Raw genomic sequence first — 15,545 nt, 5'->3', positions numbered from 1 at the left:
TACGACTGATGGACGGAATGGGGTAGATATGCGTGCTCGCAACCGTTTGAGACGGCGTATGTATGTCAGCCGTGGACCAAACTATGTATGGCATATAGATGGGTACGACAAATTAAAGCCAAATGGAATATGTATCAGTGGTTGCATTGATGGCTTTTCGAGAAAAATGATATGGCTAGAAGCATACAAAACCAACAATAACCCTCGTATAATCGCAGGTTACTTCATCGATGCTGTGCCAGGACACAATGGATGTCCGCAAAAAGTCAGGTTAGATCACGGTACTGAGAATACCCACCTTGCAATAATGCAAAGGTTTTTGCTCTCCAGTGAGGATGAGAATGGCACTCAGTGTGTCACTTTAGTTTTGGATGGACCATTTCGACCAGCTGAAAGCAGATGGCTATTTTGTTGACAACTTCATTGACAAATCACTGATCGATATTTCATTAAGAGAGCGATCAGAGCGCACGCAATGCTCCGCTCCGTGAAATGCTGTCTGCACGTGCAGCGCTTTCAGCGAGTGGCGCGCGCAGCGCTCAGCCGTAATGCGCGCACACAGGTGAGCACACTCACCTCACACGAGCACTTTTTGTCGTGTGAAATAGAGCCAAACTTTAGAACGCCTCTGCCTAGTTGCCATGTTTGCTGCAGTCTGAAGAAGAAACTAAAAAAGTTTGCGCAACGCCACAGAGGACCGTTAGCAGAACCGTTAAAGAATTTGGCTGACGATCCCAAACAATCGGTTCACTGGGAACCGGTTCTAAAACAGAACCGGTTCTCGATTCCCATCCCTAATCATACCCCATCTCAAGTGTTCCATCTGGCAGAACAAGCTGGATTTTGATGTCAACATCTTGAAGTCCATCATCGCAGAAATGTGCCATGAGCTCTCGCAGTACCTGCCCTCTGTGAACAACTAATATTCTCTTCACCCTCTCACTGGATGATATGGTTTGTGGTGAAACAGGCAGTGTATCATCCAAATTCTGTTGCTCATTTTCAGAAAAGTCTCCGACAAAAACAACGTTGCTGCTCTCAAAAGCATCCTCACTCCCACCCTGTGTGGAATACAGTGCAAAGTCATAATTGCCATCGCTTGTAGTGCTTAAAAGGAATATCACTTCAGGGTTGACCGTTTCAAATGTAGCAGATGGCGGCGCTGTAGCAACACTGAGAGAAGAAGGGGAAGATGGATTCTGAGAGCTCACCTGTCTCTCCAAAGATGGAGCTAAACCTGCGCTGTGACTGTGTGGACTGTCCATTATTTTCTTGTGTGGTCAAATAAAATCTAAGAAGAGGGAGCTTTGTGTCAATGTACAATTGTCCAACTGTAATTACATTGTCAACCGTCACCTCTTGGTAATCTTTGAGATCTAACTCAAAATCTGTTAAGGACCCCAGACTATTTATATTGTATGGAAAGAACAGGCCAATTGCTTCTTTAATCAAATCCCTTTTCTGAGCATCCTTTGAAACATCGACTTTTCTTGTTCCACCTCCTCGTCTGGCTCTCACTTGCTTGAAAACCTCTTTTTCATTATCATAATTAGGGTTGGGTACTGGAAACCGGTGCCAATATGGTACCGGTTCCAATACAACCGTATTACCCAGACGGTGCTTCTTTCAGTGCCTGAGCCGATTGAAATTGAAAAATTGAACTTCTCTGGTGACTCCGCCTGTCAGCGCAGGTTACGAGCCTCTCATATTTAACTTTGACAGCGTCGAGCACACCAGCGTCAGGCTGGGCGCGATGGGAGAGACCCGTCCCCCCCCCCCTGACGTGGAGACCGATTATGACGAGCAGCCTTAACTCAGATTAGTACGTTGATTGCAAGTCTTGCATTCATAAAAGTAGCCAGAAATAATAAATTAGCCATTATAACCATGTTTAAGCTAGCTCGTCGTATAGCGCGAGCTCTGGCGTGACAGTCTGCTAGCAGATGTGTTGATGTACAGCGATACCCATCCCTAATCATAATGCATCCATCCTATTTCTATTTTTCTCATTGTCTTCAGAGCATTTCTTTTCTGAGATGGATGTGAGCGCTCCCCTTCATTCGTGCTGCTGCCTCCTTCGTCAAAAGGTTTTCTTTTGGCCAATTTTTGTTTCAGGCGCTCAAAAAGCTGTGATTTCCGAGTGTTGCTGTGGCTGTTTTCCTTCCGCTTACACAATTCTGACACTGCTAGGCGATCACCATATGATGGCAAATAAGTCTTTAGTTCTTCATCTGTCATCAGTTGTATGGTGATTGCATCAATCTAAACATGGAAACTGTTTAAAAGAGAGCAATCCTGATTAGATAACCTAATCATTTTGATAATATTTTGTTCATTCATTTAGAAGCAATACAAAGTGTCTATGCAAGTACAGTTGTTGGACTCAAATACTCTGCTTTTGCAGTTAAATACCTTCTCGTGCTCCAGGGTCTCTAATGTTTCCTCAGGAACATTTCTCTGTCTCAAGAAGTCACTTAGATTATCCATCCTGTGAGCATGTATTACAAGGAAAGTTATTGGATGATATCATCATACATACATCATATATACACAACAAGAGTCTTGGGCTACAGATGAGTTATTTTGTGAGAGAAGTGGCATTGTAACTTTGCATTTGTACAGGTTTTTTTTCAAATCTGTGACACCACTACTGTGTTCTGCAATGCACCATGGCTAATATTTATATAAATTTGAAAGGCATTGAATCATACAGGTTGTATACTGTAAATGTAGCTTATATAAAAGGCGAGTCACAAAATATTTTTTTGAGGTCTGAGGCACTCGCTCTAAGTTTCAGGACAGACTGATGAAGCTCTAGCGTAAGTTCAGACAGGAAGACCTTCCCCTCACTGCAGGCCCAGGCTCCACATGCACGGCTCCCTCATCAGAAGCCTATACCCTGCACCTGCTGTCACTATCAGCGGCGTCACGAGTCCAGCAGCTGATTAACAGCCAGCACCGAGCCAATAGCACAGAGGCACGCCCTCCGAGCTAGCCTATCAGCTGCCGCCTTCTCACTTAAATGTACCGCTTCCCCGCCTCTAGGCCTGATGCTGCTTCCATGCGAGCCTTGCAAAACAAAACGCACGTTAAACGCAAACGGAAACTCATCGGACTGAGTCCTCATCACAATGGCAGACTCAGACGCAGACCTCATCGAGGCGGACCTCAACGATTCGGCCTCCGGCACATCCACAACCCGGCGCAGCACCCGGAGCGCCACCCGTCAAGCGGAAACCGGCCCCGGACTCCTGGACGCGCTCTTCAACCAAGGCATCAATCCGGCCCCGGGTCTAAGCGCCTCGCAGCTCCAAAGCCTGGCTCAGGAAGTGAGCCCCGGAACCCCAGCCCAGGTCGAGCCCATCCCCGCAGTCCCCGGCCGCAAACGCACACAAAAATCAAACCACCCCAGCGCCCCGCCAGCCAAACGTAAAGCGGCCACACCCAGCTCGCCGAATCCCGATCATCCGCCGACTCACAGCAACGCTCCTGCTGCTGAATCAATCCATTCAAAGCATCGACGCACGCCTCCGGTACATCGAAAACGAAGCGTCATCATCCCGACCCCGGACCCAAAACCAGCAAGCAGCGGCTCCGCAAGTATTCGACGCCAACGTACCTCAATTCTCCTTGGCCTCCATCATCCCCACGCCCTCTCCAGGTAGGCCGTACATCCCAGCCGGTGCGAACGTCTCGCAACGCCTCAGAACAAAAATCCTGCAGGGGAAGGACATAAACCTGATCTCCCTCATTCTACCTTCCCCCGAGTGTGAAGAAAGAATCGCAACCGGGGAACATTTCTCCGCTCTCATTAAGACCGCCGACCCAAGACTGTCAAAAGACTTGTCAATCGGCGAATTCTTAATCGCTTTCGGGCTCTTCCGCGAGATCATATGCTCAGTCTACCCAGAACGCCAAAAAGAGTTAGACGACTACCTGGCGCTTATCGGAGATCTGAACCTGAGATACGGTAGAAACATCTTCTACAAATATCACAAGGGGTTCTCTAACAAAGCCGCGCTATATATAGCACAATCCAACACCCGACTTAACTGGTCAGGACTCGACACAGAGTTGCTAGTAATGACAGTGGGCGGCACACAGCCAGTGACCTGCTTCACCTGCGGATTCCCGGGCCACTCCGCGCCCCTCTGCCCCACCATACCGTTTCGCCCCACGGAGCGCGAAGCAAAGACCGAACCCGGTCTCGACCACACCAGCAGTTCCCCGTATCCAGGCTCCGCGGGAAAAATCGACAGCCGCGGCCGGAAGGTGATAAAGATAAATAACCAGCCAGTCTGCAACAACTTTAACGAAAGCGTGTGTACTTACCCGAACTGCGCATTCCATCACGTCTGCAGCCACTGCCAGGACGCGCACCCCAAGTCCGTGTGCCCACGCAGGGTCCGGCCCCAGCAGAAGTTTCGCGGGTCAAGGGACTTTTGACGAGCCACCCTTCAACTCCAATAAACGTCTCAGCACTCGCAGCAGAACTGTCTTTTCATCCTGATTTCGTGTTTGTTGATTATCTGCTTTCCGGCCTCTCACAGGGATTCCGGGTAGGGGTCGTCTCTCCGCTCGCGTCCACCTACGTGTCTCAAAACCTCCAGTCCGCGTCAAAAGAGCCAGCAGTAGTCTCCAAACTCCTCAAAAAAGAGGTCGACAAGGGGTACGTTATAGGCCCTTTTAAAGCGTCACCCTTCTCCTTGTTCCGAGCCAGTCCACTAGGCGTAGCTACAAAAAAATACACAGGTAAAAAGCGATTGATTTTCGATCTGTCCGCCCCTCACACGGGGCCAACACCTAGCATCAATAGCCTCATTCCTTCCGAGCCCTTCTCTCTCCACTACTCCACCGTCGATAACGCTATTAAGCTCATCAAGCTAGCCGGACAGGGCGCCTGGCTCTCCAAAACGGACATAGTCGACGCGTTCAAAATCATCCCGATACATCCGTCTCAGTGGCACCTCTTCGGGGTCAAGTGGGAATCCAGACTGGACTTTGCAGTGCGTCTCGCGTTCGGGTGCAGAAGCAGCCCCGCCATCTTTAATCAATTATCCGAAGCACTCTGCTGGATTCTCCTAAACAGTCAGAGTCCCCGCTCTTCTCCATCTGCTCGACGATTTCTTTCTGATAGACCCGCCACACGATAATTCAGGAGCATCCCTAGAAAAACTTAAACTTCTGTTTAAACATCTCGGCGTTCCACTTTCCGACGAAAAAACATCCGGCCCGTCAACCCGTCTCGAGTTCCTGGGCATCACGCTGGACACCGTAGAGATGAAAGCTTCTCTCCCCGCAGAGAAACTCAAGCGTATCGGCGACATTTCCCAGTCCTACACGACATCAGATGTAATAACAAAACGGGATCTGCTCTCCCTCCTCGGCCATCTAAACTACGCCATGCGTGTCGTCCCCCAGGGTCGCTCGTTCATTTCCGGGCTGCGAGTCCTGGTTTCCTCCGTGACAAACCTGCATTACCTTCTTCTACGACGACGTGGTTAATTCTTCCGACTCTCTAAAATTTTTCACCGACGCTACCCCGTCGGTGGGCTTCGGCGGGTACTTCCAAGGGCATTGGTTCGCCAGCAGGTGGCCCCAGTCATTTCCAAAACTCGATTGCTCCGCGCTATCCGAAATATATCCCATCGCCGTAGCGTGCCACATCTGGGGGAAATCTTGGAGACGCAAACGCATCGCGGTGCAGTGCGATAATCAAGCAGTCGTATGCATCATTAATAAAGGCCGGTCGTCCAGCCCCGACATCATGCCGTTCATGAGGTGCATCTCATGGCTTTCCGTCACGCAAAATGTCATCCTAACCGCTCGCTTCGTGCCAGGTCGCATTAACGTCATCTCTGATGCATTATCCCGTTTTAAATTTCAGGTCTTCAGGGGCATGTGCCCAGCAGCCGACTCATCCCCAACAGCCGTTCCCCCGTTAGAAGCGCTAATGCTCTATTAGATCAGCCAACATTGCACGCATACCTAGAATCAGCCAGGTTCTACATGAGGAAAGGCCTAGCAGCATCCACCGTGAAATCGTATGACTTTGCATGGAAGACATATGCCTCATTCTGTATCTCCCTGAATTTGCCACTAAAACCTGTATCCATCAGTACCGTGTGCGCATTCATTTGTCACTGCACAGACATACGCCGCTTTAAGCCACAGTACACTAGGAACCTGGGTCCGTGTACGTAATGTTATTTGGTTTTTTCGTTTCATTCCAAATACGGAATACGGAAATCACGTGGTTTTTTCGTTTTCCGTTTGAAAACCAAAAACGGAATACCACCTCCGTATTTCGTTTCTGCTGTCTGAAACCAAAAACGACAGAACGGAAGTGTTTAAAATTAAGTCAAAATAAAAGCCAGTGATACATATTCGTATTAACCTTAGAAGAATATTAATTAATCAATATAAAGAATAAATAATTAAACGGGGATATTTTAACGATGCAAACACATAGCAGGGTAACGTTAGAAGAATATTAATTAGTCAATATAAAGAATAAAGAATTAAACCTGGATATGTTAGCGACAGTGGTGATGACGGGAAGTTTAATATTCATGTACACAGCAAGAATCACCTTCTCACTTAATGTGTGTGTGAGTGTGTGTGTGTTTTGAAACATATGGTTGGAGGGAGCAAGAAAGACTGTCCCACATTTACAAAGAAACAAATGGTCAATTTGACCGGCAACATAACAGGAGGGTTAAATGTAGTTGACACTACAAAGGGTTGCATTTTGGGTAACTGAGTTTATTCTGTGTTTATCTCCCGCAGTTTTAGGTTTGCCACTGCTATATACACCCTTTTGCACTGAAGCACGCAAGATGGACTCCAGCCTGTTACCTTACTTAGATATTGTACAACAAATGATGCATAGTGGCTGTAGTGATGTGTACATAAAAAAAACACTTGATATTTGAATGTGGCTTGCGTAGAGGAACGTCCGTGGCCAATATTCGGAAGTTTTGTAAAGACCACGGGTTAAAAAGACAGCGAGTGACGGACCAACAACTTGAAGCTGCAGTCTCCAATGCAATAACACAGGTAGGGTGCAGTTAATTTATTTGCGCGAAAAAATGCATACAACGAAACTATAAGTGTGTGTAAGGTTAGTATGTTATACTTTAACCCTCCTGTTATGTTTGTTTCTTACATACAGCCGTCATGCTCCCGGGTCAGTTTGACCCAGAAGTGGTCAGAAACAAAAAAATCGTAATAAATATAGTTTGTACCTCATCACCAACACCATTACTAACAATCCAATCAGTTTTTAGTGGAATTGAGTTATTCACCCCTCCATAGATTTAATGAAAAATACATGTTCAAACAATTTTTTAGGTACATTGAATAAATCTAAATTAAATTGCATTAGTTTACTATAACATGTATATTCTCCTACATTTTATTACCATTTAGTAGAAAAATTTCATGGGGTGATGTAGATAAATAGAGATGAGACACCTGTGTTCAGGGTCATAATGACCCGCCCACTAAAAATCAAGCCAAATGAGTCATAAAGGATTTGTATTGAAAGTAAACTTTAGTTATGTTCATTTATAGTGTTGATATGCATAAATTATGTTATAAAAGATGACCAAAGGCCAGCACATAGTCATCCTCTTGGTGCAGTCGTATGGATCTGCAGAAATGTCACTCTTGCCTGTCTTCAAAACTTGAGAGCCCTGAACAGGGTGTGTGTCACTCTCAGTCACCCAGTCTATTAGAAGTACTAGAGCACCATATTTATTAGGAGAGACATGAAAGAAAGCCTTACCTTAGTGTCCCATGTCCAATAAAGGTGTATTTAGGGGGGAAATGAGAAACATTTGTAAAGTGTGGTTCTCGTGGGGTGATGGCACACAGGCAGGATATAGATGGTTCATACAAACAGATGGTAAGAAAGACTGTCCCACATTTACAAAGAGGGGGACTCCATAATAGCTATTGTATTTAGTAGTTATATAGTTATTGTAACACGGTCCGAAAACTGTGCAGCTCCACGCAGCTCCAGCCGCAAATACCTGCCGTAAAGTGTGATCCATGTGACGTCATTCTGTAACTTGCTTGTATTTATTACAATAACAAATGATAACGACATCTTTTAACATTAAAGTTAGACACAGATCTGATTAAAGGTCAACATCTGAATCCAACTAAATAATGTAGCCTACTGCTAATTAAATTAGTCTCTTACAACTATGAAAATGTATCGAGTAAAACATGTTTAAACTGCAACTAGTTTTCATAATCATCTATAATTCAAAACACTTAACAATTAATTGTAATTTAATTGGAGTTGAAGTTGACATTTCATGGCTTAACATTACAATGCAACATGTATTCCTTTCTTTATCTTCAGGGTGGTCCTACCTATGGCAGGAAAATCATGACTGGGAGTCTTGCAGCTGCAGGTGTCTTCGCATCAGAGGGTCATGTTGGAGCTGTTTTGCGCAACATTCACCCACCTTACCATAAGGCATGATGCCAGGTTTTTTTTTTTTTTTCTCAAATTAGAATATGTTGTGCTATTCAATAAGGTCATGATGTTCTTTTTTGTCTGTTTAAGGGAGCAAGGAACCTCAACCCTCTTCCTTACCATGCAGCCTATGTGGGTCACAAAATCCACATGGACCAAAATGAGAAGATTGTCATGTTTGGCGTGACTCATGTGCTGGCAATAGATCGCTTCTCCAGCAAAATTGTTGGACAAACTACTATGCCTGTAAAGAACAACCTCACCATCTACAATGACGTTTACAGGTAATTGAAAAGACTGTTGTCCTTGTACCCTAAACATTACAAATCATCCCCATTTTATGAGGTGTTTTAACAGGGTGTCTGTGGGTCCTTAAAACAAAAAATGCATTTAAAATTAAATATCTTACAATTTCTTGAATACCATTTTGTCAGCTCTGAAAATGCACTTGATTAGGAAGAGACACATTTTCGAAAGTGGATTTAAATTCAATATGGCTTGTTAATGTATTAACCCTTGTGTTGCCTTGGTCATTTGACTGAATCAATATTACCCTCCCGCCTTCGGATTAATTTGACCCCATTCAATGTTTAATGTCGGTGTTCTTTCGGTAGTCAACAAACAAACATAAAGCGCCTCACACTTAAACTTGGAAAACAATATTAATTCTAATAATTTTCTGGAGGTTTTAATTGCTGGCGTCAAATTGAACCCAAAGGGTAAAATATGTTAGTAAATATAAAGGTAACAGGAGGGTGAAACATTGAATCGGGTCAAAATGACCCATAGCGAGGAGGTGTAATATTGATTCGGGTCAAAATGACCAGAAGGAAACAAGGGTTAAAGAAAATGCTCAATTTAAGTGGGATTAGTCGCATGTGAAAACCTTCATAATATATTTTTTTCGTTTGGATTTGAATCAACGTATTAAATTGCATTCATATTGGTCTAAAAGAGGACTTAAATTAAACTTATTGAAAACTACAGAAACCCTTTTAAGCAGCAAGTTAAAACTCATCTCACCTCATCAGTACCTGATAACACAAGGCCTACTACACATTTTGTAAATGTATCTGACACCATTAGCCTTACCCTCCATACTGCTGTCTGCCAATGTTATGTTTTCTTGCAGGAGTGCAGTAATGGAATATGGGATGTGGGACCAGGTCAGAGTGGATCATGGAAAGGAGTTCTACCTCACTCTTTTCATGCAGGAGAAGTTGGCCAGCCACCGCCACAACACTGAAAGGCCACCATATCTCCAAACACCATCAACAAAGGTGATCAACATACAATGGTTTTGCTGATTATAAAGTTAATCAACATGTAATTAAATAACTATTTCACACTTTCATTAATTATTCAGAATGGTTAACTGAAGATATTGAAATGTGTGAAAGTAAGTTAGTCTGGGGGGGCGGGGAAATATTTGTTTATCAAGAATCTGAAAATGTCTATTTTGCAATGACAGAATCACAGAATCGAGAGAATCTGGCCAGAAATCAACAACCGGGTTAACTACCCGTTGAAAGCTGCATTGGTCCAACTGGTGGATCAGGAGGAGCTGGACATGGAGGACCAGATGACTCTGTTCTGTGTGTCATCTTTGACATGCCAGTTGGCCCAGATCGGTGTTAACCGAACTGAGCAAGCATGGAATGCACACAGGATTCCTGGTATGTCTTCGGGTTGGTCTTTCAAGGCTTTTTTAATGTGAATAATTATTTTCAAAATGTTTTACGATTGAATGTTTCTTAAACATGTTTAATCAAATACTAGAAGGAGCATGTTGCAATACATGGCATGGTTGTGACAGCCACATTGAATTATTATTACAGGGAGGGGGATACCAAATTACTTGGCCAGAGATGGATGCACAAAGAAGCTGTCGACAGACCTTTTGCCAAATGCATCTGTGGCTGCAGACTGGTACGACCAGGAAGTGGGCTCACTGACACGAGTGTCAGACTTTGGCACCAACCCATTTCAAAGGTCACAGGACCAGGAAGCTGCAGTGAGGGAATTTGCTCTGCAGTGCCCTGATACAAGTGTACTGCTGGACAATGCAGTGAATAATCTGCCACAACCGTTCAAAGATGGACTCAAAGCCCTCATCGACATCTCAAGGAGAAGTTGTCAACGCTGATGTTTTTTTGTGTGTCTAAGTTGTTATTGTCTGTGCTTTTTAATTTATTGGTTCAACTGACGGGATGTTTTTTTCTTTTCTTCAAATGTTGGGGGTTTAAAGGGAGAAATATGTTCTTTTTGAATAAACACTTCTGTCTTTAAAGTCTGGCACGAATTTCATTTTTAATCTGTAATGGGAAAGTCTGGACCTGTAACACCAACTATTGATAGTGACACGGTGTGTTGACCCCCTGCCAGTGTGAGTAAGGCACTGGAAGATAGCTTGTTCAGTGACCTCTGACCTAGGTAACAAACGTACACCCCAAAATATACACACACAAGACGGTTGCAGCCGGTTTAGGGCGGTGAAGCCATGATAACTTCATACATTAGCCACCATTGTATCACTTGTTTCAGGCTCATAAGTCGGTCTCCCTGACAGCCGGGTATCACAGATTTGGACCCAGTGTGAAGATTTCCCACTGGAGGAGGACCCCTATGTGGTTGGGAACCTCGCTTGTTTATGAAGGGCAGCTTAAGGACCCTGACACCCTCAGTTTGGATGCCTATCTGACACCTCTTGCTTCACTAAGAACACAGCTGATGTCTGAGCACTACAATCAAACAGCAGGAACAAACATCAATGATAAACAATCTGAGCCAACCTATAAATCACATAATACTAAACACCATTTTGACCTGAGCTTGTAGCAGGTATAAAGCTTCAGTGGAAGCTCAGTCAGGACGGTTCAAACATCTGACATTCACTTTTCATTTGGAACAGCTCTTGGAAGGCAACACTTTGATGATGTAAATCATGCGAGCAGATTACCTGCAGATGGAAGAATCAGAGGAATTGAGATCCAGCAATACAATTCAAATACAGGAATGTTATCCTAATGCAATGCTACCACTAATTCTGAAGGCTTCCTCTTTTAGGGGAGTAGTTAACTTGTGCTTGACATAAAGAATTAGAAAATACCAAAGATTGTCTTTCTTTACTAATCTAGAAGTGTGCAGATGTCATTGGATCAGCTATAAGTAGCCTACATGTGAGCTACTGCTCTGAGCTAAAGAAGGCCACGACCTGTTAGGCCTACTCTGAGCTAAACCTGTTGCTATTAGCTAAACAAGATCATGACTTGTTGCTCTAAGCTAAAGAAAGCTCTGAGCTGAATATGGCTTATCTAAATGTACATGCAGAGATATAGCCATACGGCTAAACACAGGCAACAACACCGAACAATCACTACTATAAACTATGTGAGACATGTTAGAGATGTGAGAGGAGCTGTGCTCTCCATGTTTCACTCTGATACAATAACTCATGGAGTCAGCTCCTCAAAACATGTTCACACAACACAGAGCTCCATCCTTCTGGAGACCAAAGGACTACATGATGATGATGTGATGTAGTCAGAGGAGTAGAGACACTGACAGCAGAGTAACAACAGAACAGGTTACATGTTTATGATGATTTAGTTTATTTCGATCAGCAAAATATACAACAATCATAATTCAACAAAAGAAGAAAGTGGCTGACCGAAAGGGTCGAGGCTGAAGCTAACGAGCTTATAAGTGCCCTAACCTATGATTTCTCGAAAAAACTTATTTCAAAGAATCATATATATATATACACACATACATACGTATACATATACATACATATACACACACATATATACATATAAACATACACACAAATGCATATAAACATAAAACGAAAAACAAAACAAAAAACTTGTCCCCATTAACCGTTGATGTAATGATGATGTAGTAATGAAGGTTACAGGTGAAGCACAGGTAGTGCTGTGACTGGGTGCTAACTGAACGCTGCTTAATAAGAAAAACTCAACTGTCTCTTTATTTTTCAATTGTCAATATGTATTGCCTCGTGGTCATCATATCCTCACTCTTCCATGTGGGAATGTTTAGTTCCAAAATGACCCAAATAAAACAAGTAAATACATGATGTATACAACTATGCTGGAAATTAACCATGAACATAAATATCAGAGGAAATAAACGGCATTAAATACATATGTATCAATAACAGGTATAAAGGTGAACCGTTTACTCTGCGGTGGAAATATAGTCTCTGCACAGAAACATTACTTTGATTAATCTATATTAGGAACTGTGTTGCATCAAACAATGCAACGATTAAGTGAGAAGGTGATTCTTGCTGTGTAGGCTACATGAATATTAAACTTCCCGTCGTCACCACTGTCGCTAACATATCCAGGTTTAATTCTTTATTCTTTATATTGACTAATTAATAGTCTTCTAACGTTACCCTGCTATGTGTTTGCATCGTTAAAATATCCCCGTTTAATTATTTATTCTTTATATTGATTCATAATACGAATATGTATCACTGGCTTTTATTTTGACTTCATTTTAAGCACTTCCGTTCTGTCGTTTTTGGTTTCAGACAGCAGAAACGAAATACGGAGGTGGTATTCCGTTTTTCCGTTTTTGGTTTTCAAACGGAAAACGAAAAAACCACGTGATTTCCGTATTCCGTATTTGGAATGAAACGAAAAAACGAAATAACATTACGTACACGGACCAACCTGGTCGCCTAGATCCAGTTTAATGCCAGATGCTTCGACCCTTCCTTTCCTAGCCTGTTTTCTAACCCGGCCATCAAACTGCTGCTTTAAGGAATCTCAAAAGTGCACCCCCCAGTCACGGATAAAAGACTCCCATATTGCACTTAATGCTCACAGTTTTAAGGCGGGGGTGTTTTTCCCCATACGTGGATTCTCTTCTGGACAGCTGCTTCCTACTAGCTTTCTACGGGTTTCTACGGAGAGGAGAATTCACCACCGCCACTAATTCATTCGACCCAGCAATGGATGTCACCCAGTCAGCCATAACTTTCCACCCAGATTTCTTCAGTCTTTCTCTCAAACATTCCAAAGCAGGAAAAGCTTGTAGGATCGTAATCGCCCGCCTGGATTCCCAATTCTGCCCTTTTAAATCCATGTGTAAATATCTCAAAAACAGGGCAGGAATCAATCCCCCTGCCCCCCTGTTCCTGACCCCTAACGGCAATCCCATGACCATGCCCTGGTTCAGCCACCACCTGGAGCAGGTACTCCTCAAGAGCAAACTAAACCCAAAACACTACTCGGGTCACTCATTCAGAATAGGCGCCGCAACCTCAGCAGCCCTACAAGGCCAATCTGTACGGCTTCAATTCAACAATTAGGGTGCTGGTCATCCTTAGCTTATGCCTCCTACGTACGCCCCGACATCCCGGCCATCATTCAAGCCCAAAGAGCCCTGAAACTTTAAAAAACAACAACAACAACATCCGCTTAACCTTGCATATAACTGGTGGTAAGTGGTTGAGGATCGGCGACCCTCTCAGCATACCTAAATCTTAAACACCCAGGCTAGCACCAACTAGGCAAGTCCGTACCACACATCATCACACATTTCAGCAGGGCACGCAGCCCATCATTCAGCACGGGCCACAGCACGCACCCAAGGGTCACAGCACTCGCCCAGCAGGGCACGCAGACATCAGCATCACCAGCTTCATCACGCATCCAAGCCGGGCGCCAGCATCGGTCACCACAGGTCACGCCATCACCGCAGCAGGACACGCATCTCCCAGCCACCAGCCATCACGCAGTGCACGAGCCCTCCAGGTATTTATAGAGAGTCCTGATCCATAGCATTCTAGCAATTGTTCCAGGTAAGCAGTGCCATACAGTCACCTGGTAAGCAGCATTCACGACTTCACCTACTGCATAAAAGCCATAGATGCCTGCCTCACCGCCCAGCAGTTCACACCAACCGGCGCCCACTCCAGCTCCGTGAGTATACCTTCTTTTGGGGGGGATCAGATCGCTGCGCTACCCTTCTCACTTTTGGGGATTCATTCATTGCTGCCGCTCCGGGCAAACACAGCGCGATCTCAAATCCCCCCGCCGAGTTCAATCGCCAAAGTAATTCAGCATAACCGATGTTCATATCACGCTGCATTGTAATAAACATTAACTATTCACTATCTTCCCTGATTGAACTGCTGTAACTGCAGTGAAGTCTTGGTCAAATAAATTTTTCTTAATCTTGGTGCATGCCAACATTTGGAAATGCAATCATATGATCTATGAAGTACCCTATGTATAGTGTTAGTGTAGTTTTGTCAGGATAACTTTCACCTTTCAATTAAAAAACAACATGAACCATCCTCTCCTAAACCTCTCTTTTTCATTACTAAGGAAGCGCTTTATATAAAAAATATATTCATTAAAAAGAATTAGGGCTGTCAGCGTTAACGCGTTAATCTATGCGATTAATTTGTCCGCGTTAACGCACGAAAATATTTTAACGCAATTAACGCAACTTTGTTTACTTCCGGTGTTCGTTGAAGTTTTTACACTCAAACCGAGTGTCAAACAGTACGGTTTAACACTGTTTCCGTTTTTAAAACAATTATTTCTCCGCGAAAATAAGGAGCAGAAATCAGTTTAAACTCGTGGATGAATCAGTCGGGTTTCCTCCTGCTCCTCCTTCCTCCCGTCTCCCCCTCTGATACACAGAGGAACAGAGGGCGACGTGTCGGGTGACTCAAGCGGAAAGAACTCGTCACACGAAACCTTCACCGTGATTGGTCAATCCGTTTGTCTGTCAACATTTTGGGGAAAAAACAACCAATGAACACTCAGTAAATCACAAAGAAACTCCCACCTCACAGGTGAAGCTCTATAGCAGCCTGTCAGTCAGAGAGCAGAGAACACGGCACCAGGACAACTGAGCCTCATTGAATAGAGCTGAGATTGTTCTGGAATGTTTGATGTAGAATACTGGGGTATGTGTCATATGCAAAAGACTTTAAAAGGTGAATTTACATTTTTTTGTAAAATGTATAAATTGAGCCCAGCCTCCAGAGGGTGAACGTGACATATTT

General features: G+C 44.0%; 1 protein-coding gene and 1 pseudogene across 1 annotated transcript; both read left to right on the top strand.

Moving 5' to 3' along the window:
* The first annotated feature begins 3,131 nt into the window (after positions 1 to 3,131).
* Positions 3,132 to 5,965, top strand: LOC130210138 (uncharacterized; annotated as a pseudogene).
* A 2,766-nt stretch (positions 5,966 to 8,731) lies between these two features.
* Positions 8,732 to 10,775, top strand: LOC130209448 (uncharacterized). Its single transcript, XM_056439102.1, has 4 exons — positions 8,732 to 8,775; positions 9,624 to 9,771; positions 9,963 to 10,167; positions 10,330 to 10,775. Exons 1-4 carry the CDS (start codon positions 8,732 to 8,734, stop codon positions 10,635 to 10,637), a joined length of 705 nt encoding a protein of 234 aa, XP_056295077.1. The 3' UTR covers positions 10,638 to 10,775.
* Positions 10,776 to 15,545: the final 4,770 nt, after the last annotated feature.

This window comes from Pseudoliparis swirei, chromosome 19 (assembly GCF_029220125.1).
Source record: "Pseudoliparis swirei isolate HS2019 ecotype Mariana Trench chromosome 19, NWPU_hadal_v1, whole genome shotgun sequence".
Taxonomy (NCBI): domain Eukaryota; kingdom Metazoa; phylum Chordata; class Actinopteri; order Perciformes; family Liparidae; genus Pseudoliparis; species Pseudoliparis swirei.
The sequence above is the reverse complement of the archived record's forward strand: the minus strand, read 5'-3'. Positions and strand labels throughout refer to the sequence as shown.

Bases quoted from the DNA above. Each gene is read 5' to 3' on its own strand.
- LOC130209448 (XM_056439102.1), top strand. From the start codon at position 8,732: ATGCCTGTAAAGAACAACCTCACCATCTACAATGACGTTTACAG. The intron at 9,772-9,962 runs GTGATCAACATA...TTGCAATGACAG, and splicing joins TCCAAACACCATCAACAAAG to AATCACAGAATCGAGAGAAT. The intron at 10,168-10,329 runs GTATGTCTTCGG...TTATTATTACAG, and splicing joins GAATGCACACAGGATTCCTG to GGAGGGGGATACCAAATTAC.